Source organism: Peromyscus californicus, unplaced genomic scaffold (genome assembly GCF_007827085.1).
Source record: "Peromyscus californicus insignis strain IS unplaced genomic scaffold, ASM782708v3 Scaffold_14__1_contigs__length_90479793_seg_2, whole genome shotgun sequence".
Lineage (NCBI taxonomy): Eukaryota > Metazoa > Chordata > Mammalia > Rodentia > Cricetidae > Peromyscus > Peromyscus californicus.
The window spans coordinates 64,787,216-64,810,454 of record NW_026294436.1 but is presented as its reverse complement, the minus strand read 5'-3'; the positions used below and the strand labels follow the sequence as shown (position 1 = coordinate 64,810,454).

Genomic DNA, 23,239 nt, shown 5'->3' with positions numbered 1-23,239 from the left:
CAGTTCAAAGAGACTGTGGCACCCAGTAAGTAGAAATTTATTTTACCAAGTGTTATGGCTAGGACTGTACTTTAACTTATTGATAAAAAAAAATAAAAGATGAGGCCTGGCAGTGGCGGTGCATGTCTCTAATCCCAGAACTCAGGAGGCAGAGGCAGGTGGATCTCTGAGAGTTCCAGGCCAGCCTGGTCTACAGCGTGAGTTCCAGGACAGCCAGGGCTACACAGAGAAACCCTGTCTCCAAAAACCAAACCAAACAAACAAGAAGATGAAATCACTAAGTAAATGAGCTGAAAACAAACAAAAACAACAAATGCAAGTGAGCAAATGAATCGATGACAGCCCCCTTCTCAGCGGTCTCTAGGGCGCAGCGACATTGAGACCACGCAAAAGTTCTTGAAGAATGATTGCCACGAAATTAGATGAAGCTGCAGAGAATATTAGACCTTTTTAAATTTGATTTTTTTAGTTTCAATGTCTTTTTAGACATATAAAAAGAATTTTTGCAAAATCTGGATAGTAATGCAGTGTCTTCCTGAACACATGATCTGGATTAGAATGCTGGGCTATTATCATTAAGTAAAATTATATTGATATGTACTATGTAACACGCACAAAGTGTCTTAAGTACTTTGCATATATTCACTCACTTAATTCTCAACGACCTGTTAGATATGGGTACTAGTGTTATACGGGGGAAACTGAGGCACAAAAAGTTTAGTTAGTTCAGGGTCCAATAGTAAGAGAGAGAGTTGGGATTCTACCCCAGACTTGCTGTCATTGGTGGACACTGTCAGTTTGCCAGCAGTGATGCCACGTGCTAGAGACACAATGGGGGGCTGGAGAAAGTTTTTGCTCTCGTGGAACTAACGTACATTCCAGATAACCAAAGGAATACATCCAGTAATAAAAAGCACCAGAGACAGAAAGAAAATAAGATAAAGAATCAGTGAGTTCCCTTACTACCAAGAAGGGTCAGGCCGGGTTCCATTTCAGTAAAACAATATGGTGACAATGTGAGGGATCGATGTAAAACACTTGAGGGAACCACGAGGAAGGTCTGGACAGGGGAGAGCCAGTGCAGCTTCTGAGCTGGGACTGCTCTGCACACTTAGATCATTCTGAGGAGGCCTTTTAATTGGAGTGGAGTGTGAAAAGGAGGGAGCGATTGAAGACAAGACCTGAAAGATGCCAGGGGTATGGCCACACTGAGTCTTGTGGAGCAATATGAGGTCTTGGGACTTTGTTCTGAGTGAGATGGGAAGTCGGCAGCAGGAAGAGCATTTAAACATGGGATCGTCTGCCTATTGCTTTAGAATGAAACAAAGGATCACTGTAGGAGGATGTGAATAAACAGAGGACCAGTGAGCTGCTTAATGACGCAGGTGCTAAATGATGTTGGCTTAGCTCAGGGCAGTGGTGATGCTGAGGTGAAAATTGGTTGACTCAGCAGTCATCTTGAAGGTGGACTGGAAGAATCTGTGCTGATATTTGATGTGAGCTGAGATAGAACCAGGTGCCAGGGAGGAGGCCAGGTTTTGGGTCTCAGCAGTGGAAGGTATGACTGGTTCTCAGGAGAAGTGTTGAGTTGTTAGGGTCGGAGCCTGGGCTGGGCAGCCTGAACAAGCTAGTCTTAGTCAACAGGCCAATTAAACAGGTAGTAGTGTAAAGCAGAAAAGATGTAGTCTGTGTGGCCACGTTGGTAAGGGAAACAGTAGTCCAGAGGCCTACGCCCAAGTCAGTCTGCAGGGTCCTGACGTGAGGTTTAGGTTTAAGCAGAATGCCTAGGTATGCATAACTAAGCTGTCCTGTCGAGGTGTGGTCCTGTTCGTCGTGGTCTCAGCTCCAGTCTCTCCTGCATGGCGATCTGATACACCTCAGGACTGTGTGAAACCTTCCAGGAGCCACCCCTGCCCCACCCTGCCTCTTCATCTTTTTCCTTCCCCCAGCAGAGACTCCATCTTCTTAGGGTCCATTGTTTCCATAGCTAAAGGGAGGGGAATTACTGTCTTTGTAGAATATCTTCATTACTAGGAGAGTTACAGAGACAGGAGAAGGTGATGTTCGAGGGCTAAGCCAAATAACGTCTTCAGGAGGAGAGGGTAAAAAACGGCACAGACATGAAAATTCTGTCCTCCACAAAGATAATGGAGAAGCTGGCAAAGATTGAATATTCTTTTCTCTAGAAATCTGACAACTAACAGAAGGTTTGCAGCCACCTAGAGAGTTTTTGTTGAAAAGAAATGGCTGAATTTTAGAATTTTCAGCTTGCTCCAGTCTTAGCCCCCCTCACTCCTGCCAGCTACATGGAGGTATTAAAAATGACAACCTGTGGGGCTGGAGAGATGGTTCAACAGTTAAGACCACTGGCCACTCTGGCTGCTCTTCCAAAGGACCCAGGTTCAACTCCCAGCACCCACATGGCAGTTCACAACTGTCTGTAACTCCAGTTCCAGGGCATGTGGCACCCTCACACAGACATGCATGCAGGCAAAACCCCAATGTACATTTAAAAAAAAAGACATTAAAAATGATAACCTGCATCCCTGGGATAGCCAGGTTACCATCTCAGGGAGCAAAATGGAGCCAGAAATATGAAGACTCCTCTTCAAAGAACTATCTGGTGGTGTCTGGGGGACCCAACTTAAGTTCCCTCTTGTAGGAAGCCTTTCTCTTAGCAGACTTTTGTCAACAAAACAACATGGCAGCCCATCCTTTAGCTTGCTCAGCTGTCTTGGGTAGTTTGGGTGAACCACAGACTAACCAAAAGCTTACAGGAGTTGCGGGGGGATGAGATGCCCACACATTCTGGGACCACCACCAGCCATGCGTGTGCTTGGGCTACGGTCAGGAACAGCTGGAGAAGGCCCTTGGAGTTCACCTCTGAGTGACCCTTGATTGTGCAAGCAGGAAGTTAGGTTAAGGCAGAGCTGTCAACTTTTTGGCTGAGTGTTGAAGGCATGCTCCAACAAGCACCCAGTGGCTTGGGGCAGGTGACTTACTGGTTCTGGGTATTTAAGAAAGTCTGTGACTGCCTTTTTACCTGATTAGTAAGCTAAGTAGAGACTTTGGAAGTCACACACAAGAAGACTTTACATATTAGTTTTGATAAGTTATTAAGCAATAATTATAAAAAGCAGCAACAATAGATCCTGGGGAGAAAGGAGAATCTGATTTCCAAAGATGTCACGTTATGTTAAGATATCCCATTTTTAACAGCAACACAAGACACACAAAGTTACAAGAACAAACAGACTATATAGACTCTGGGGAAATAGAAAAGATATTGGGCTAACTAAAATCCTTAAATCATCTATATGATTTCAAATATATTCAAAGAGCTGATTGGAAGTATGTCTAAACCACCACCCCCCAAATATAAGAATGATACCCCACAAAATGGAGATACAAAGAAATGATAAGAATAATAGAATGCCTCGAAGTTGAAAAATACAGTAAGTGCAGGGACCAGTTCTCTAGTGGAGCTGGAGAGCGCAGGTGAGCGGGGCAGAGAGACAAACAGCACCACTGGAGAGAAAGTCCACTGAGGTGATCGAGCTTGGAAAAGTGAAGGACAATGACTAGAGCTTCAGAACTCTGGGATAACATCAGGTATCAAACAGACCTACACCGGGAGTCTTGGAGAAAGAAAACTTACAGAAATGATAAGAAATAATAACAGAGAACTTCTCAATTTTGATCAACATGACAATCTGCGTGCCTGAAGCCTGCATTTTAAAGAAACAGAAAAGCCTTAGCTGTCTACCAATGTGGCGAAAATACTCAAGATAACCAACTTAAAACTAGGAAAGGTTTGTTTTGGCTCACAGTTTTGGAGGTTCAGGCCCTGGTCTGTTGGGCTGTTGCTTTGGGGGGCTCCTCAGGAGGCAGCATGTCATGGTAGAATGGTGTAGTGGGCAGAACTGCTTACCTCATGGCAGTGGTGAGTGAACAGAGAGGTGTCCCAGGTTTCCATATTCCCTATAAAGTCACACCCCCAATGATGCAACTTCCTCCCATAAGGCCACACTTCTGAACATTTGACACCCTACCCATAGCAGTCTATTGGGAGTAAGCCTTTAACAAGTGGGCTTTGAGAAAAACATCAAGATCCAACCTATCAAAGCCTGATTAGATGGGTTTTGAGGAAGGGGAATGAAAGAGAAAGACGTGGATGAAGTAAGTATAGAGTTCCTTCATCAAGAGTTAATTTTTTTTAATAGTTACAGAGAAAGGCAGATGAGGGTGAAGGAGAAGAGGCATTTCAAGATGCTTGTATGCTCATAGGCACGATTCAGCCGAGTGGAAAGACCGAGTGCCTCATGTCTCCACCACTAAAGGAGCAGTTTTGAGACCACAGACAAGGTGTTGAAGCATGACGTGTCTCACCCAACCAACATCTTGGCATCTCTGGTTATAGATAGAATATGTATGCATATGTATATATATGCATATTTGTTCCAATGTGTGTACATTACTACACAATACTGCATTAATCTATCATGCCCGTTAGAGAAGCTGTCAGACATTTAAAGATAAAACTGAAAAAAAATCACTAGTTAAGATGGAGATCCTACCAGTATTAAGACACAGTTGAACTCAAAATAAATGCCTAGGAATGAAATCCATGCTTCGTGTTTTTTTTTTATTTGCTAATTTTGAATTATGTGGCTGTCTTCTTACCAGCAACAATTATATCAGTACTTGGTCTGATGTAGTGATGTGGTGAGGTGGACAAGAACGTATAATAATGACTGTAATTTTCTTGTTATTTATCCTGCTAGCATTATTAGAGTTATCTTCAATCTAGGCTTTCTTTGGAAATATTTTTTTTTCTAAGGAGTTAAATTTTTTGTTTGTTCACTTCTTGCATTGGAAGTACTCTTGGATTCCATCTTTGGCCTAAGAGACTCCTTCACTATGGTGCTGCGTTATGGGTGAAGCTGACTCTGGACCACACCTGGGCCTCTGCCACCGTTAACACTCTGCAGTGGTAGGGGGAAGAGCCATGCATGTCTTTTCTAACATCTTTTTCTTATGGAGACTTAGGAATACACACAGATAATATGAACCCCAACATACCCATCACTCCCCTTCCACAGGTTGGTCAAGTCATAGCCCATTCACTTCTCCAGCCCTTTAAGTTTGAAGCTAGTTCCATACATTATATTATTTTATTTTTCCAGTAATTTAGGAGGCTAGCTGGCCTGGCATTGCTGGGAGAAAGGGCTGAGCAGGCGTGAACGCATTCTGGAAAGGCCTCGAGGCCAGGTATTTTCTCCCATGCGGTACAAGCATGGATCCTGTTGCCACCCTATCTTCTCCGGGTAAGCAGTCCCTGGGGGCCGCTGTGGGTCGATGGAGGGACTCAAGTGAGCTCCCCAGGGGTGTTTCTTCCACCTTGGGGAAGGACCCCTTGTTGTGTTTTGGTGCTCACAACAAACAAGCTGCTAAACACAAAGCTGGAGGGGGTGGGACCTTGGTGTCGCTTTTTAAGGAACCCGGGAAGACCTCCCACACGGCAGCAGAACGGCCTCGCCGAGGCTCGGGGGGTCCTCTGTGGTCCCCCCGGAACTTCTGAGGCCTGCCCGCCGCCGAGGCCCCTGGGAGGCTGAACTGGCGAGTGTCAGCAGCGAGGTGACCCGCACGCGGTCGCCCCGAGAACGCGTGCCAATCACCAGAACGCACGCGCGGAACGGCAGCACGGCTTTCCCAACCCGGGAGAAAGGGCAGCCAACAGGAGGAGAAGGGACGGATGCCCTCTAGGGCGGCCTCTGATTGGCTGCTGTCGTTCCGCCCTCAGTCCCTATTGGCTGTGGGCCGCGCACGCTCCCACTGCGTCCCGTGGCGCTGGGGCAGCTAACGGCGGCGCAGCCAATGGGAGGGCCCGGGGGCGGGGCGAGCGGAGCGGGGCGTGCGCACGCGGGCCAGAAGGTAAACAGATTCGGAGCGTGTGCGGAGCGCTCGCACGGGTGCAGCGCGCGGAGGCGTTGCATACCTGACGGAGGAGCCTGCTTTCCTGCAGCCGGGTAAGGCTGCCGCCTGCCGGCCCGCTGCTAACCTCAGCACCCCGGGGTCCGTTCTTAAATGTTCAAGTGACAGCGCGGCCTGGGGTTGCGAGTTTCCCTTGCAGCCGGGGCGCCTCGGGGCCAGGCTGGGGTGCAGCCGTCTTCCGTTCCCGGTCTGGCTCAGCGGGCGGAGGGCCGCTCTTGGAGCCGTGGGTTCCGGGAGGCATCTGGAACCCCGCTTGCCCGACCTCTGCGTCGTCCCCGCACGTGGCTGCCCTTCTCGTAGTAGTGTTTCTCCGAACTCCCAGACCATCGCAGTGTGCTTCGGGCTCTGGTTGCAGAACTACGTCTCCTGTGCCCACCCCAGCCAGCTCTTGGGTTTCACAGCTAGATCTGGGGTGAAGTCGAGGAGGGCGTCCCTCCCTTGTCCCTTTTCTTCGCTTTTTGTGTCTTCCTCTTGTTTTTTCTAGACACTGGTGGTCACGCGAGTCGTTTGACTGAATTCCCTCGTTCTCTTGCACAGAAGCTGTCACAGCATTCAGCCAAGCCCACAGTTCTCTAAGTGTGAGGGGACAGAGAACGCTGGAGGGGCGGGTCTGGGTGCTGGGACCCTTCATTGGCTGGGACTTCCTGAAGGGGCAGAGGCTGTGTGCAGACTGCCAGCCTGGCTTGGGCTTGCAGCCTGATAGAAAACTGCTTCATGCTCTCTTGGGGTTGGTGTCTGGGGGACAGAACTCTGGAGCTGGTGGTGCCAGGCCGACCACCTTGCCCGAGGATTTGGACTAGGGATGCTAAGGACGGTGGGTCATGCTGGCAGGAAGGCTGTTGGGAGACTTTTGGAGTGAGGAAGGCCCTTCTGAGAAGAGGGGTTTCTTGGCTCACCAGAGCAGCATCCGTAAGACTCAGAGGGTAGCTTTGGATTCAATATTTAACCTTGCAAATAGTGAAGGCAGCTGAATTGTGATCAAATTTGGACCACGTGACTGGAAAGGAAAAGTGAAGCAGGCAGTCTGGGTTAATGAACCACCTAAGACAGAGCTCCCCAACTCCAGACTATTAACGTTCTGGATCCATAATTGTTTGCTGTCCCCGCTTGTCTTACGCCTTGCAGGGGTGTGTAGCAGAGTCCCTGGCTTGTATCTACTAAACAAATAGTGATTCCCCCCCCATTCGACCAATTGTGACCATTGAAAATGTTTCCAGACATTGCCAGATAGCACTCAAGAGCAAATTTGGTTGAGAACTATGCAGGCAAGACTCCAGATCGGGTCATCTCGTGCTGCCAGCAACCTGCCCACAAATAGTTGAGAAGTTTAGGACAGTGGTATGTCCCTGCTGTAAACAGACGGTGGAGAAGCCAAGAGGATGGGGCTTTATAGGAGAAACCGTGAGTGTACAGGGTGGTACAGTGGAACCTTCCAGAAGGAGAGCTGGAAGCAGAAACCCTGGGCCTCTGTGCCTTGAATGTGACTGGATAGGTTGAGAGTATGAGGATGCGGAAAACTGGTAGTGTCTGCCCCTAGGTACACGGGGAGACTTGGTGGGTAAGCCCAGGAAACCACCACAGGTTGGTTCTTTAACGGTGAGCACACAAGTGAGATCTATCCTCATTGTTTGCTTGGACATCTGTGTGTCTTATAATGTGGAAGGAGAGCATGCCTGTGTCTTCAGGGAGTGTCTGGCTGCACACCACACATACATGCATGCACATGTGTACAGGTGTTCTGATGCAGTATGTGCACACGTAGTTTGTGGAGTTCATTTATAGTTGATCAGCGTAAGAAACCAGGTCTCATTTCTTTTTGTGCAGAGGAAGAGGCTTTGCCTTTGAGTCTACATTTTGCTACCCGTGTAACTCAGGATTGAGGTGGTGAACTTACTAAGTCCTAAAATGATAGCTATTCAGAAAAGATGAAAGATAATGCGCTGGGAAAGAAAAATAGCCCAGACTTCCACTGTGACTTTGTATTTCTTAATTGATCCTGTGGGCATGTGTCAGGATCCCATGACTAGGGGGATCACTCTAACTAGGAGGTTTCTGGGGTACCCTTCGTTATCCACAGAGAGGGATCTGGAAGGGCCGTCACTTCCTTCTTCAAGAGAGGTTTATTATTGGGACACTCAAAACTTGGCAGGATAATTTTCCATTAAGGGCCACCAACACTGAGTCATTATCTTTGTCAGTTGAAACCAGAGCCGTGTGCAGAATTAGACAGGAACATTTGAAGAGTTGTCTCGGTTGGACAACTGGGAATAGTTCTGACATTCCTGTTGACAGTCCAGAACTGGGGAGAACCTGTGGCAGAGGAGGTCGTGGAGAGCGGGGAGGGGAGCTCAAAGGTCCTGGGAAGGGAACGGGAGTGACGGGGAGGCAGCCTTGGAGGTGAGGGTGACCTGAGTCACAAGTGGTGGGATCAGAGGGACCATAGGACTCAAAGTTTGGACTGATCTGTGCAGGTAGGATATAGGGGTCAGAGTTCTGTGTAATGGTGTCATTACTGAAAACAGAGGTCACAGGAGGAGGAGGAACTAATTTGGGGGAAGGTGACAATGTGAGTTTCAGACGTGTGGGACTTGAGTGCCACTGGAACTTTTTTCTATCCTTTTTTATTAAGATGTAATTTATTTGCACTAAATTCACCCATACAGTTGATAAAAAATATAATTTCATTACCCTTCGAAGTTCCGTTGTGTGACTTGTAGTTGCTTGTGGTGCTGGGATGGGTGTATAGCACAGATGTGGGAAACTTGGCTCAGAAAGCCTTCCCGGCCTGGGACTGGGGAGGCCTTGACTAACCCACGGAGAGAAGTAGCAGCCCAGAAGACGGTACATAATGGTGGTGGTGGTGGTGGGGGGGGGGGGGGCTAGGACCAACTTGAGCTGGCTTATCTGTGTAGAGCATGGACCAGGTGAAGAGAGGATGGTGAAGGAAGTTGAGGGATGAAGCCCACCAGGAGGGAGAGTTGTAGGAGTATGTGAGGCCAACAGGAAGTGGACCGAAGTGGTGGAGGTAGGTCGAAGAGTCCCACTGGCTTGGCTTCAGGTGTCACAGGGGCAGCGGGAGGCATATGTGTGCTCCATTCCTGTGAGAGCAGAGTCTGCAGGTCCTTGCCTGTGTTTGGTTCAGGGAGGCTGGGTGTGAATTGTGGGATGGAAAGGAAAGGCTTTTGTAAATGGACAAAAGCATAAGGAGGCAGAAAGAGAAGAGGGTCTGGGAGGAGGGACCAAGAATTTGAAGGTGTTCATATCTGATTGCCTGTGTTCTATGGTAGAAGGAGCAAAGACATCCTGGGCTAATTGTGGGAGGGACATGGTATCCTGTGGGGGCATAGAAGGAGAAAGCTGAGTGTGTGTGTGTGTGTGTGTGTGTGTGTGTGTGTGTGTGTGTGTGTGTGAGAGAGAGAGAGAGAGAGAGGGGGGGGAGGGGAGGGAGGGAGGGGCTTTCCCTGAGGTGCAGGCTTTCTGCTTGCATCCTTGTGAAGATAGCACAGGCCTCCCCCACTCCCCCACCGCCCGCTTTTTTGGTAGAATGTCTAGATGGGCCTTTCCTAATTCTTTTAAGCATTATTCTGTCCAGACCTGATTAAATCTGAAAAGATCACTTCAGAAAGAGCTCTGTGTGGCTCCTTGTCATAGGAATAAATAGTAATGTCTTGATTTACCCATGGAGCACACTGGCCCCAGGAACAGAACTAGTGTCCCCGAGGTCGCATGTAGCCAGTGTCCAAGCTGAAGCTGGAAACCCATTTTTGCGTCAGTCTGTCTGTCAGCCTGTAGCCTGTTATGTGTGCTGTCCAGGAAGTAGAGCACCGGCTGTTCACTGCTGGATGATACGTTCTGGAGACAGTTCACATAAAATGCTAGGTGTTTGTCTCCAACCCTGGCATGGAGGAGGGAGGCTGAAGTTGCCAATAGATTGCAGGTAGTTACCGTTTGAATGCTTACAAACACCTCAGTTCTTTGAGAAATTCAAGAGCAACTTGGTGGCTCTTGCTCCCATAGGTGTCGGAGCTAACGCCAGGCATTGCTGTGCCCAGGTTTGGGTATATGTCCTTCTCCTCTGGCCTAGCATGTCCCGTGAATAGCCAGGGCAGGCTTGCTTCCTCAGCAACAGCTGCCTGCTGCCTCCTTCCTCCTCCCATTCCCTCCTGTAGACAGGGGCGAATAGAGGGAAACGTGTGTCTGCAGACTCAAGTCGGCTCGAAGGCTCGCAGCCTGACTCCTGTAAAAGCTGCCGTTGAACGGGGGTGCTGCTACCGCCACGTCCGTGTCTGCATGTGCCATGGGGAAGGGAGGGGGAGCACATAAATTAGCCCATCCCCTTGCGTTCTGCACTGGCCGCAGGACTCCCTGTGGGTGTTTATGTCCAGCATGTTTCCAAGGGGTTTGAGGCTGGCTGTCAGCATGCTGAACCCCGCTCCTCGGTAGTGCCTCCTAGCGCATCGCTAAGTAAACCAGCCTGTCCTTTCCCAGCACTGCCTGTCTCCCTGCTTCAGAAGTGACAAGGTAGTATCGGTTCTCTGTGCTGTTTTTGCTTTCACTAGGTCTATACCAGGGTACCTGCGTGGTCATAATGTTAGGAGTCACACCAGCTTGTGGTCCTGGATACCGGACGCATGCCCTGAATACCCACATGCTTTCACGTGGGAGATCTGATGTACTCCTCTCGAGGGCAGATGAGGAAGCGGAGGCTCAAAACCAAGCTTATATAATTTAACGTGCAGGTTGGCGACAGAGCCATGGTTCAAACCCGTGACCAGTTACAGAGGTCTTAACCTTATTGCTGGGTTACTACCTGGACCAGATACGTTTTTTTTTTTAAATACATACTTATTTTTTGAGATAGGATTTTGCTATGTAGTTCAAACAGGTCTCAAACTCATGATCCTCCTGCCTCAGCCTCCAGAGTGGTGTGGAGTTATAATAGGTGCTACTAGGCTACATCTGGCTGGGGTTCATGGTGAGCAGCTCTGGGGACTGGCTTCTTGTGTAGGGCATGCTGACCAGCCAGGGTGGCTCTCTAGGGTTTGAATACTGTCCTCGTCAAGAGGGGCTTTGTGTGAGGCTTGGGGGAGGAACAGTGTCCACCCCTGGCTGCTGCCTGTCTATCCGCATGTGTCTTCCAGCTGACACCCCTGTGCCCTGTGATGTCCTCAGTGCTTGCTTGCCTGGCAGGAACGTGCAGGACTGAAGTGTTATGAGGTGGTAGACTCCCAAGAGCTCACACTGTGGGCCGACTGGTTTTTCTGTGTAGGCTGAGGAGCAGAGGAACGCAGGGGGTTAACAGTGACAGCTAGGAGGATCTGTACAGGGAGCTGGCATCTGACACCCCCACCTTCTCCCACTCCTGAGCACCAAGAGGTTAACTTTCTGTAGATAATCCAGTAAACGGTGGTCTCCAGCCCCTGGATAGTGGGTCAGTTTCATTTCTGGATTATCAGGAGATGAGCTTGGTGGGTGGAAATCCTTGTCCTGGTACCGTCCTCACGGGCCTGTTAGGATATAGTTCTGGTAACGACTCTAGATATCTTGGAAGAATTGGGGTCTACAGCGCAACTTTATTTATAAAATAGACAGTAGTGTTATCAGAGTTAGGGGCAGGGTGGATGCCTTAGTTGCTCTATCAAGCCAGGCTCAGCCACTCATCTTTGATAAGCCAATTTAAAAGAGCAAAATTAATAGTGAAAATCAGAAAAAGGAGATTTCTTCAGTGGGGCCACATTAAGAATGATCCAGTGACACCCTGCCTCTTGCATATCCCCCCCCCCCCCGATCCATCACGATGGTCCTAACATGAGGGTAGAGTTTAAATAGAAGGCAGGAGATACGCACACTGAAGGTGTCCTGGTCAGGGTGTGGTTCTGCCCGTCACTGGCTGGCCACAGCCTCCGGTCCACACTCCTGACAAGGGCTGGCACGTTGTAAATAGTCTTGGAGAGGAAAGTTTCCCCTGTGGGTGGCCCATTTTTAACCACTTTCCTTGATGTGAAATTCCTGGGAGGATTCTAAATTATTGGAGTTCATTATTTCCATAGACGGTGTAGCTGTGGTGATGGACACACTGCCTCTTTTAGAATATTCTCATTTCTTACAGGCATGCTGGTTACAGGCATGCTGGCTACAGGCATGCTGGCCAGGCTGACATGGCCCCAAAGTCTTGGTTTGCTTACGCCCTGGTCTTGAAGGACACTAGTCATAGGTGTCTTTCATGTTGAGAAACTGTGGTCACTGTATTTGTTATTTGATTCTAAATTAGGAATTTCAGGGGCTTTGTGTGTAGAGTCGGCACTCATTAACTATTTCTGCCTTTTGATGAAGGGCCAGTGGTAGGAAGGCCTATGCCAAGTGATTTTCTCATCACCACTCTGAGAAGGGCAGTTGAACCTTACTCCCCAAAGTAAGATGACTACAGGCTATGTGCCTGGCAGCCACTTAGGGGCCGGCGTCTTCTGAACAGGGCTAACCAGGGGCTCAGAGAGGTATTATTTATAGCCGTCTGGGCTGTCCCTTGACCTACTGGCCATTCTACCCTGGACAGGCACCAGAGGGGTATGGAATAGGTTTTTGAAAGTACATATTTGTGTGCTTACTTAAACATATTTAAGGGTTTTTTTTAACAACACAGTCTTGATATTATTCTAATACTGCATGTTCTCTGTAGAAAATTTTAGAAAACATAAATAAATTTCAAAAGACTCTTAACAACCTACTACCCAGAGAAAACTTCATGCTTTTAAGTGTTCTGTGGTGACATTTTTTTTCCTCCACGGGAACATGCAATATACTCTTACTTGTCAACAAATACTTTGTGTAGTATTGTTTAAATTACCACACCACCCCATTCTACATAGATCCTGCTGCTCGCCGTGCTGACTGATGGCTTGTCAGCTGACACAAACCTAGACGTGTCTGGGAAGATGTCCCCACGAGATCGGCCTGTCGGCAAGTCTATGGTTTGATTGATATGGGAGGGTCCAGTCCTCTGTGCACAGTGCCACCTCTGGGCAGGTGTTCCTCCTGCCTCGTATAAGCACGCAGGCTGAGCAAATCGTGAGGAGCAAGCCAGTGGACAGAACCCCTCCTGAAGCAGTGGTCTCTGCTTCAGGTTCTGACCCAGCTTCCTCCCCTAGTTGAGTTCATGCCTTGGCTCCCCTCAGTGACGGGCTGTGGTTGGATGTGTAAGCCAAACAGACTCTTTCCTCCCCAAGCTGCTTCTAGTCATGGTTCTTTAACACAGCAATAGGTAGCGACTCGGACACTCCTCTGACCCTCTCCCAGTCATGTTGTGACGCCCATTCTTAGAGCTGAATTACCACACACATCCACTTTGAAAGAAATGTAGTCTGAGGGATTTGGGCAGAGTTTTGGGATTGTTATCAGACAGAATGCCTGAGGAGGAGAAGGGGACAGAGAATTCCTGGTGTGGGTCCCTGAGTAGGGGCCTGTGTGGGTCCCTGTGTGGGGGCCTGTGGGGGCCTGTGTGGGGGCCTGTGTGGGTCCCTGTGGGCCTGTGGAAGCAGAGGTAGACAAACTGGCAGAGGCCTGGCTCGGTGCTGAAGCTGTGGTTGCTTTGCTGATGGGAAGAGCAAAAGTCCTTTCTCTTCCATGGTGGAAAATGGAAGCACTTTTCTAGTATCTAGTATTAAGTTGACTTTGAAAGCTGGTAGCGCTTCAGGACATTGCTTGCCCTGCAGTCAGAGGCCTGAAGTTAGGTGACCATGGTGTGTGACTTATGGAAGTGTAGGCAGAGGACTAATCCATAGTGATCTGTGGGTTGTGGTTCTGAAGTTTATTTACTCTAATACATTCCTTCTTCTGAGTCCTTGGAGGAAATGGTTATTTAGTTTTTCCTTTTTGTCAGAAAAGGAAAAATGTTAAGGATATCATGGGACTTTTCAGTTCCCATGGAGGATTGAAATCGACATGTTCATGTCCAAAAGAAGAAAGGTTCTTCACTGGAAAGGGGCAGAAGACCACTCACTACCCCATGGGACCTCTGTAGTGGTCCTTGGTGAAGAACGCTTGAAGAGACAGTCTTGAGAGTTCTTGTCCTTTGGTACAGTCCCTTCTGGTTTCTGTTTTCTCGGTCTTGAAAGGATCATGGAAAAAGGAGTAACTGAAGGTTTTGTATAGTGGCACAGCCAGGCTTCGGGAGACAGAAGCAGGTGGGAACTTCAGCAACGTCTCTCTGTGGAGGCTTCCTGCTTAGTGTTGGCTGCCAGTCATCCTGTTCCTTTTCCCCCTTTTCTGGAAGGACTAGGGCTTTCAGAGTTGGCAGCATCCTCGGCACATGACACCTTGCTGGAAACACAGAAGCCCTGGGGTATGGCCAGCTATCTCTTAAACCCTCCAGTTACTTCCGCTTCAGACCAGCTCCTAGGAGCTTTTGAAACTTTTGATCGTCACCTGTGGGTCACAGCTGCGAGCAGGTTTGAGCCAATTTTGCAAATGCCAGGCTTTTTCAAGCTTTAGAGGGACTAGCTAAACTCTTTTCATTTGCTCGGTATTTATCACCGTAATCTACTGCTTGGTGCTGGAGGGACAGGAGGGCGTACAGAAAGATAGGTGGTTCTTGTCCTGTGATTGACAGTCTCCGGTGAGGTAGTTACTAGACAGATTCAGAGAGCTTGATCATGGCTGCAATAGCATGCAGGGTGCAGGAAACCGGGACAGATGCCCCTGAGGAGGGAGGAAATGCACTTTGGAGCTGTTGCGTAGGGAGCCCAGGCCTTCAAGAGGATCCCCCATGAAGTTCAGGAGTGGTTTAGCCTGGCTGGAACACACTCAGTGAAGGGAACGTTAAGCCTAAGGCTGGCAAGACCGAGAGGGCTAGGTCAGGAAGGCTCTTTCTGCATCTTAGATATCTCAGAGAAGCCATGGGGTGTGGGAATACCTTGACAGGACGTCTTTTAAAAAGAAACTGCTCTGGCTGCCAGCCTGGGAATGCGTGGGCAGGCCAAGGCAAGATAGAGTGATGAATATGACTGTTATGTGGGCCTAGGGTATCAAGGTTGTCTTTAGACATGCCAAGCTTGAGGTGCCTGAGGGACCCCTGAGCATATATGTACACTGGAAGACTCATGCTGCCTGTTTGGAGACGGCATCTCAGGGCTGAGGACATCCTGTGCAGTTTGCTGTTTAGGTCCTTATCCCAGCCATTCCAAGTCTTTAGTGACATCTGTGACAGGGAGAGGCCAGAGGAGGGTGGATCCCGGCTTTGAGAGGTGTGAATACCACAGCTTTGCTGGCTTGGGAGCCAGTCTGTGATGCCCTGTAGTTATGAAGGGTACTGACTGATGCTTGGTAAATCTTCATACACCGTCTTCAGCCTGCTCTCACCCCATGAGAACAGTGAGTGGCAGGTTGGTATATCCTGGGTATGAAGCGGGGTGCATATGGCCACCTTTCTGCCCCCCTAAGACTCCCTTCCCTATCTGGGTCTCCAGTGGGTGAGTACTTGATGCTTTTGTTAGCTTTGTGCTTACTGGCATTGCTTATTGTATTCATCACATTTTAAAAAAGAATGCTACTCACTTTCCTGCAGATCCATCTTTATGGATTTGGCCAGGTCTGCATACCTTGGGCATGCTTGTCAGTCCTGGAGACTTTATTCGACGGCCCCCGATGCCCCAGATAACTTCCAGCTGGGGGCTGGCTCCAGGAGGTGGTTCTGGAAGGATTTTAGGAAGGGTGGTAAATGATGGTCCGCAGGAAAACCTCCCAGAGCTTGGGACACTTGCCTCTGGGCTGCCCCGTCCTCTTTCTCAGCCACTGCCCAGGTGGAAGGCTTCTGTCATTGAAGCTGTGCCTTTCTGGAGACTGTCTTTATTTACTTTCCTGATATTCACACATGGGGACCAGACGAGGCGTGTAGAAGCCGAGTCATCCAGTTGGTGGTGGCAGGTGGGGGCCCATGTCTAGGCTCTGAGGATAGTATTTTCCACTTGGGCAGGCACCTCCTTTGTTTTTGCTGCCGATGATGCTTCCTTGGCGTTGGTGCCCATTACAGATTGCTGGCGTGCTGCTGTGCTGTGGGCACATGGCTAGGACACATTGACCCAGGACAAACCAGGTGCAGCGGGAGATCCGAGTGAAGGATGCAGCATGGTCCCTGGCTGGTACACTCTCCAAGTGTGAGGGTCTGTCCTCTCACACAGCTGAGGTTACTGGATCTCTTGTTCCCCTCAGAGGACATTTACTCAGGAACAGGGTCCCCAGACCAGCAGGGTATTGTGTCAGGGCTGGTGTAGTGTAGGGAGGGTAGTGGGGCTGCTAGTCCCCATGAAGGCTCTAATACTTGTACCTGAAATCATGATGCTGATATGGTTCTTGTGTGTGAACAGAGTTCCTGGGCTTTTGATGTAACTGATGTAAATTGTGATGTAAATGCCTCCTAGCTGAGTGCCTGACATGGTTGAATTATAGGTCACCTTGGGACTGTGTTGAATTAAAAATAGGGTCTTTAAGGTCCCAACATGAAAAGCAGAGGAGAAGAGCTATGGAAAGTGCTTCCTTCTGGTAGTCATTTTTTGTCTTCCTTCTTGGAGGCAGGGACTCCCGTACAGAACGAGGCCTGTGTTGATAAGGGTGTGAACAGTTGGTTCACTTTGTACTGTGAGGAGGCCCAGCCTAACCCCTGCAGATGAGTAAATAATGTTTACCCAGGCGGGTGGCCATGGACCAGCCACAGTGGTTTTGAAATCTACATGCTCATAAACAGTAGGCTGTGCTCATTAGCAATAACTGCTGATTTGAGGATTACAGGTTCTGCCACACCGTGCCCAGAAATCTGTAAGGGACCTTCTTTCCATTCAAATGACTCTGGGGTCCAGTATCTAGGGCAGGAATTGGCACCATTTTGGAATTCCCTAGCATTTAATATATAACTCTTCAGGCAGGAAGGAAAGCGTGGCTCATTATTCTTAATTTATTTTTTAATTAAGCATTTTCTTTTGTTTATGTGTATGTGTCTCTGAGTGAGTCTGTCCGTGCGCGCACACGTGAGTGTGCGTGCGTGTGTGTGCGTGTGCGTGCGTGTGTGTGTGTGCGTGTGCGTGTGCGTGTGCGTGTGTGTGTGTGTGTGTGTGTGTGTGTATGGTGCTGGTCAAGGCTAGAGAGGATGTCAAATCCTCTGGAGCTTGAGTTACATACAGGTGGTTGTGAGCTGCCCATCATGGGTATTGGGAACCAAACTCTGGTCGTCGGGAAGAACAGCAATCACTCACTCCAACTGCTGAGACAGCTCGTCAGCCCTTTAATTTACTTTATTATTTTTTAAAAGATACGTTTTACTTTTATTAGTGTGTGTATGTATGTATGTATGTATGTATGTATGTGTATGTCTGTGTTGCATGTATGCAGGTGCCCACTGAGGCCAGAGGAAGGTGTGGAATTCCTGGAGCTGGAGTTATAGGAGGTTGGGAAGTTATCTGATGTGGGTGTAGGGAATTGAACGTGGGTCTTCTGGAAGAGCAGCAAGTGCTCTTAAGTGCTGAGCCATCTCCAGCCCCTGATTTTCGTATTTTTAAAAGATGACTTATTTATGATTTTGAAAGTGGGATATGTGAGCTGTTAGTATGAACTCATAGTTCCCAGTGCAGGAACTTAACCTCTTCAGTTCACTTACTCAATGTTTTCCCTCTTAGGAGCAGGGTTTGGTTTTTTGTTTGTTTTGCATCCTTGTAAGCGGGTGTAGCTTCACCCTGCAGTGGACTTGTGTTCAGGAAACAGGGGAGTCAGTGCTGGTTTCTGGTAGGTCCCACCGCTGCCTTGTGGCGTGTGCAGGACCTGAAATGACTTAGAGATTAAGCTCTTGTCAGTGCAGGGGGACAGGCAGGCTAGCCTGGCCCCACATCACCTACCAGCTGTGTTCTCGTGGAAGGTTAGTGTGTGGGTATAGTGACTTGAGTGGAAAGTTGAGGCAGAATTGGTGTTAAGCCTAAAATCAAAGTCTGGATGAAGTAGGTCTGGGTGGATGTCCTGCTTTACGTCAGGTAATGGGCGAGGTGAGGTTTGTAACCACTGGGGTCAAGGTCTGTGGGAGATTTGTGTCCTGGCTTTCTGGGTATGATTTAAAGGAGATCTAGGGGAAGGCTCGATTTGGGGATCCCTGGGCCATAGCAGATAGTCCTCGCCACAGGCAGGAGTGTGTTTCTGGTACAGATCGCCTTCAGAATTCACCACCCTCTCCAGGTTCTCTAGGGCCCTGGTGGGTGCTTCTACCCTTAGACTTCAGGGTAGTGAACACAATGTGTCAGTGTATGTCGAGGGTGGTGGTGGCTGTGAGTTAGGAGCTGCTGACCAGCCTATTTGAGCTCCAATTGAATGCTGTCTTACCAGTCCTAGCTGTTTGGTTTGTGGGTTTTGGTTGTGATTTTATTGCCATAAAACAGAGGAGTGCGGGGCAGAAACCTAGGGTGTGACATGGAACCCGCCGATGTAGTGTGTGGTCATTTTCTCCAGCTCCTGACTTAGACTGGAGGGCGAGTGACTGTGACTGTCCTAAGTGACACAGTGAGGAGGCACAGAGCAGGCCGGGGCTGAGTGTACCCACCCCCACCCTACCCCCACAGGCCGCTGTGGAGATGCTGGCTGGCTTTGGCTTCCTAGTTCCCTTCTCTGACTCTACTTTTCTCACCGACAGACTGGGCCATGGATTGTTTAATTAAATATTAAGAGGTGTGTAGAAAGGGCTGGAGAGATGGCTCAGAGGTTCAGGGCACTGACGGACCTGGGTTCAAACCCTAGCACCTACATGGCATCTCACAACTGTCTGTAATTCTAAGATCTGACACTCTCACACAGATATAGATGCAGGCAAAACACCAATGCACATAAAATAACTAACTGCTAGTATTGCCCAAGGGCCCATGTAAACACATCCTCCTGGATGTAAAAACATCCAGGTTTCCAGCTTGTTTGTGAGTGAGTTTCTGTTATTATAACACTTCTCCTTCTAAGGTTTTTTAAAGTTACGTGTCTGTGTGTGGATGTGTGTATGTGATGCAGGTGCTGGCGGAGGCCGGAGGCATCACTTCCCCGGCACTGGGCTTTCAGGCAGTTGTGTGCCACTTGCTATGGGTGCTGGGAACCAAACTCAGGTTCTCTGTGAGAGCAGTAAGTACTCTTAACTGCTGAGCCCTCCCCCACCCTGCCCCACCCCCAGTTCTCCTTTTAAATAAATGTCATGCCTTTGACTGAGCAGATCCTGCTGGACTCTTGGAGGGACTGGGGCTGACGTGTTCAGCTACCCCACATTCTGGTTAGGACCCTGTCAGTGCTCTTGGGTGCCCTCCCTGGCTATGCTTCTCTCAATGAATCTCCGGAGTGAAAGATGGGATGCCAGTGCCCCTTTGACTGTCCCCACTCCTGTGTGTGTGTGTGTGTGTGTGTGTGTGTGTGTGTGTCCCTGCTCAGCCCATACCTTATGTTCGTCCCCTGTCTGAAGTGCCATTCACACTCCTCTCAGGGATTTCTGGCTATCTTGTCCCTGAGACTTAGGGCAGGCAGACCCCGTGTCCTTTGCTTACCTGGCCTGCCCGGTTCTGCTGCCCGCCTTGGTTACCATGCTCCTTGGGGAGGTCAGTGGGATCTCTGGCTCTTCTGTTTTTTCCTTTAGCTTCCAGCATGTTAACAGGACTTATCTTGGTCTATAACTATGCCTCAGGGGTAGTTAATGACCAACTAGGCCAGGCCCTAACTACTAACACTGTGGATCCTGGATCTCAGCATCTCTGACCCTGACCTACATTAAGGAACACTCTCTGCTATGGCCAGCAGAGAGAAAAGGGAGCAGGAGGCACACGGTGGAGGCAGGGAGTGGGGCTCCGCAGCAGCGTGTGGCAGGGAGCAGGGCTCGGCAGCAGCGTGTGGTTGCTTCCCCTGCCTTGTGTGCCTTTCTGCTGTACCCAGTGCTAGATTGCAGCGTGGAAGCCCTGGCTGGCCCGTGGGTTGAGGAGGTCCTCTCAGCATCTCAGACTGTGGCTGACTGCCCTGCGCTTCACTGGGCAGTGCACCAGTGATTTGGAAGAGGCAGGCACCCCCAGTGATGGAGGCCCGATGAGAGGCACCACTGCTCAGGGAGGGACCGCCTTTGCTTCATCACATCCTTTTGGTTCAGAGCAAAGAGCACCAGACTCGGAGTTAGTACACATGCTGAGCCCTGGTTCTGCCACAGCCCTGTGATGTCTGTGCTGAGGGTTGTCAGAGGTGTTTTTGAGGCCCAGGTGATGAAGTGCATGGGCAGTGGTAAGTGCTGGTAGTGCTGATCGCTGCCCTGGGCCCTGTTCCTCTCCTTCTCTTCCGTTCACCTCAGTCAAAAGGGGAGACCAGTGGAAAAACCAAGCACCAGTTTTGCCTTCTGTTGAGAATCTGGGGACCTGATCAGGGTTTGTCAGATGTGGTGATCCCTTTTCTTAATTTGGCCTTTTTTCTTCCAGCCCTGAAGGATGGCTGCTATGTTGGAAGATGCCATCATGGTGGCCAAAGGCCTTGCCAAGCTGACCCAGGCAGCTGTGGAGACCCACCTGCAGAACTTGGGCCTTGGTGGGGAGCTCATCTTGGCAGCCAGGGCCCTGCAGTCTACCGCTGTGGAGCAGATCAGCATGGTCTTTGGGAAGGTGCAGGTGAGAGGTCCCTTCCGGCAGTGGGTGTGGGGTGCTTGGAGACTTGGAGCTCCTAATGAGGCTGGGGAAGCAGCCAGGACACAGACACCTGCCAGCCTGTCTTGTTGTGGCGGAGACTAAAGAGCACAGTGGCTGGTGTGTCCCGCTGTCGTTTTAGGGAGGGTAGGACACTTGGGTGAGAATCTGGCTGTTACACTAGAATGCCAGACTAGGAGGCTTCAGTAACACCTACTTGTCACAGTTCTAGAGGCTGCGAAGTCCAGGATTCGGGCTCTGTAGACTTGACATTGATAAGGGCCATTTCCTGGTTTCCTGGCTCTGTCCTCATGATGTAGTCACCTTCATGTACTAGCATGCTGAGTTAGGCCTCGTGTATAGATGGGCCTGGCTCACCTGAGCCTTTGAAGGCCCCTCCTATCGGCAAGGCTTGCTGAGCCTCCGCCAAGACCCATGTGTTGTTTGCTGAAGGTGCTCCCTTCCAGGGTGGTGGCTAGCCACCAGTGGGGGCAGCATTCTTCACCCCTTTTCCCTCCTGCTGTTGGGGCGAAGGTTACCTTTGTGCCTAGGTCCAGGAACCCTCGACGTCTTATGTCAAGGGGTATTTTTAAGCCAAAGCAGTGTCAGAATGGACTTGGCTGTAGGTATGTGTATGTGTGTGTGTGTGTGTGTGTGTGTGTGTGTGTGTGTCTGTCTGTGTCTGTGTGTGCGCGCGCACGTCTGTGTCTGTGCGTGTATTTGTTTTGCAGGATTGCCCTGTCTCTTTAGTGTCCTGTGGCATGTCCTGCTGTCAGCTTCCTCTGTGAGAGTACTGTTATTGTAACAGAGGTCCACAGACTGGGAGGCTTAAACAAGCACTTTCCCCTCGCAGTTCTGGATGAAGATCTCATGCTTCTCTGGATGTGAGCTGTCCCAGGCCTCAGCCTCCGCTATTTTAGGTCCAGGATTCCTGGCCCTTCCCTCCTATGTTAGGGTGACACAGTGTTCCTCACCCTACAGATGCCTTTATTTTTAAGTCTTTATCCCTCTATATTTGAGATCCTTTACTGCTGATTGGCAGGTCTGCATGCTTACTCCTATTTCCCAGGCTAAGGTTGCTGCAAGAGTCGTGATTGATATGAAGTGATAGGGTGAGAACCCTTGTCCTTTCCTAGCCTTGACTCCAGCTCTTGTCCTCCTGCTGCTGAGGTGGGCGGTGGAGTCCTGCTGGGTGCTGGTCCTGTGAAAAGCCTGGAACCTGAGCTTGCTCTGGTGCTCTGGGTCATTCCAAAGTAAGACTGCGTGCAAGACTGGCCTCCTCCACCGGTGTGAGAGCTCCCTCTGAGGACTTCCTCCTAATTCCACTGTTCCTTTCTGTATGTGGAGTCTACAGCAGGCAGGGCCACCTTCCCTTAGTCACCAGGGGCAGAAGATGGATTAGCCCACTGCCATGGAGAAGGCCCCCTTCACTGCTTAATACTTGGGTTTGGGGTTCCTTTCTTCACCCTCGAGGTCTGAGGGATCTGATTGCTCTGGGAACCCACGTGCCTCTGGCTGCCCAGGCACTTATTCACACATTCGTTCATCAGGTACTTACAGGGCTGGGGCTCTTTCAGGCACTAGGGTCCCTGTAGGGTCCCCCAGCTACTTTAATAGTAGTTACATGAGACTGAGTGGTTATCACGGGAGTTGTAGGACAGGGGACCCTGCTCCAGACTCTTCACACCAGGCCTTGCCTGACTGAGAAGTACCCGAACCCGCTGTGACTTGTTTCTTCTACTCTGGGACTCTGGATAGCAGGACAGGCCCTTGACCCCTGCTCTCCTGTTCCCTTCTGACCTTTTCCAGTCACATCAGCTCCCAGTCAGCTCCTGTTGTGAAGTCAGAGTAGCACCTAGCCTCCCCACTTCCACGGGAGCAAGGCTTGTTCTTTAGTTCTCAGAACATCTCAGGTAACTGAGTGTGGGCGCTCCAGATTTCCCGCTGTTGCTGTGTGGCATGTGGACAGCACGTAGGCCACGGCATTTGCTCAGATGTCATTTAAACTGGGAACCTGGCCACAGGCCTCTCTCTCTTTAGGACAGGCACAGTGATATTTAATTATAGCCTTCACTAGCAGTTTCTGGCCTTTGCCTGTAACTCTGTCACCGTTTGACAGTAGGAGCCCTATTTTCAGATGTAGACATCACTGAGAAGGGTTAGGAACTTGTTCAAGTTCATTCAAGGTTAAAGATCAGAATGAATCTGGGCTTGAAGTTTGAACCTATAACTTACAGAGGAAACATGGGGTGTCCTCTGTCCCCTTTCTCCGTGTCTCAGATTCACAGGGACAGCCAGGCTCTGACCTGGCAAGAACCTCTTAGCTGCATACCAGGGCTGATGGTAGGGTCTGTCTGCAGTGAGGTGTTGTTAGCTGCATACCAGGGCTAATGGTGGGCCTGTCTGCAGTGAGGTGTTACAGAACCCAGTGGTCTCCATCTGTGGCTCCTTTTACCACTCACTGGCCTCTTTCTTACATGTCTCCAAGCTTTCCTCGTCTTTTGTCCTGGTTTCTCTCCTGAAAGCCCCATGGGCTCAGAGTTGGCCCTGCTTTATAGGTGAGGGACTCGTTGCTAGAGTCATGTGCGTCT

General features: G+C 49.7%; 1 protein-coding gene across 1 annotated transcript in view; it reads left to right on the top strand.

Annotated features, from left to right (window-relative positions):
* The first annotated feature begins 5,896 nt into the window (after window positions 1–5,896).
* The window catches only part of Coq8a (coenzyme Q8A), a 30,818-nt gene continuing 13,475 nt past the window's right edge, over window positions 5,897–23,239 (top strand). Inside the window, exons 1-2 of the mRNA XM_052737793.1 lie at window positions 5,897–6,029; window positions 20,448–20,633. Coding sequence (XP_052593753.1) covers window positions 20,457–20,633 — 177 coding nt within the window. The 5' untranslated portion in view covers window positions 5,897–6,029; window positions 20,448–20,456. The remainder of the gene's footprint in view (window positions 6,030–20,447; window positions 20,634–23,239) is intronic.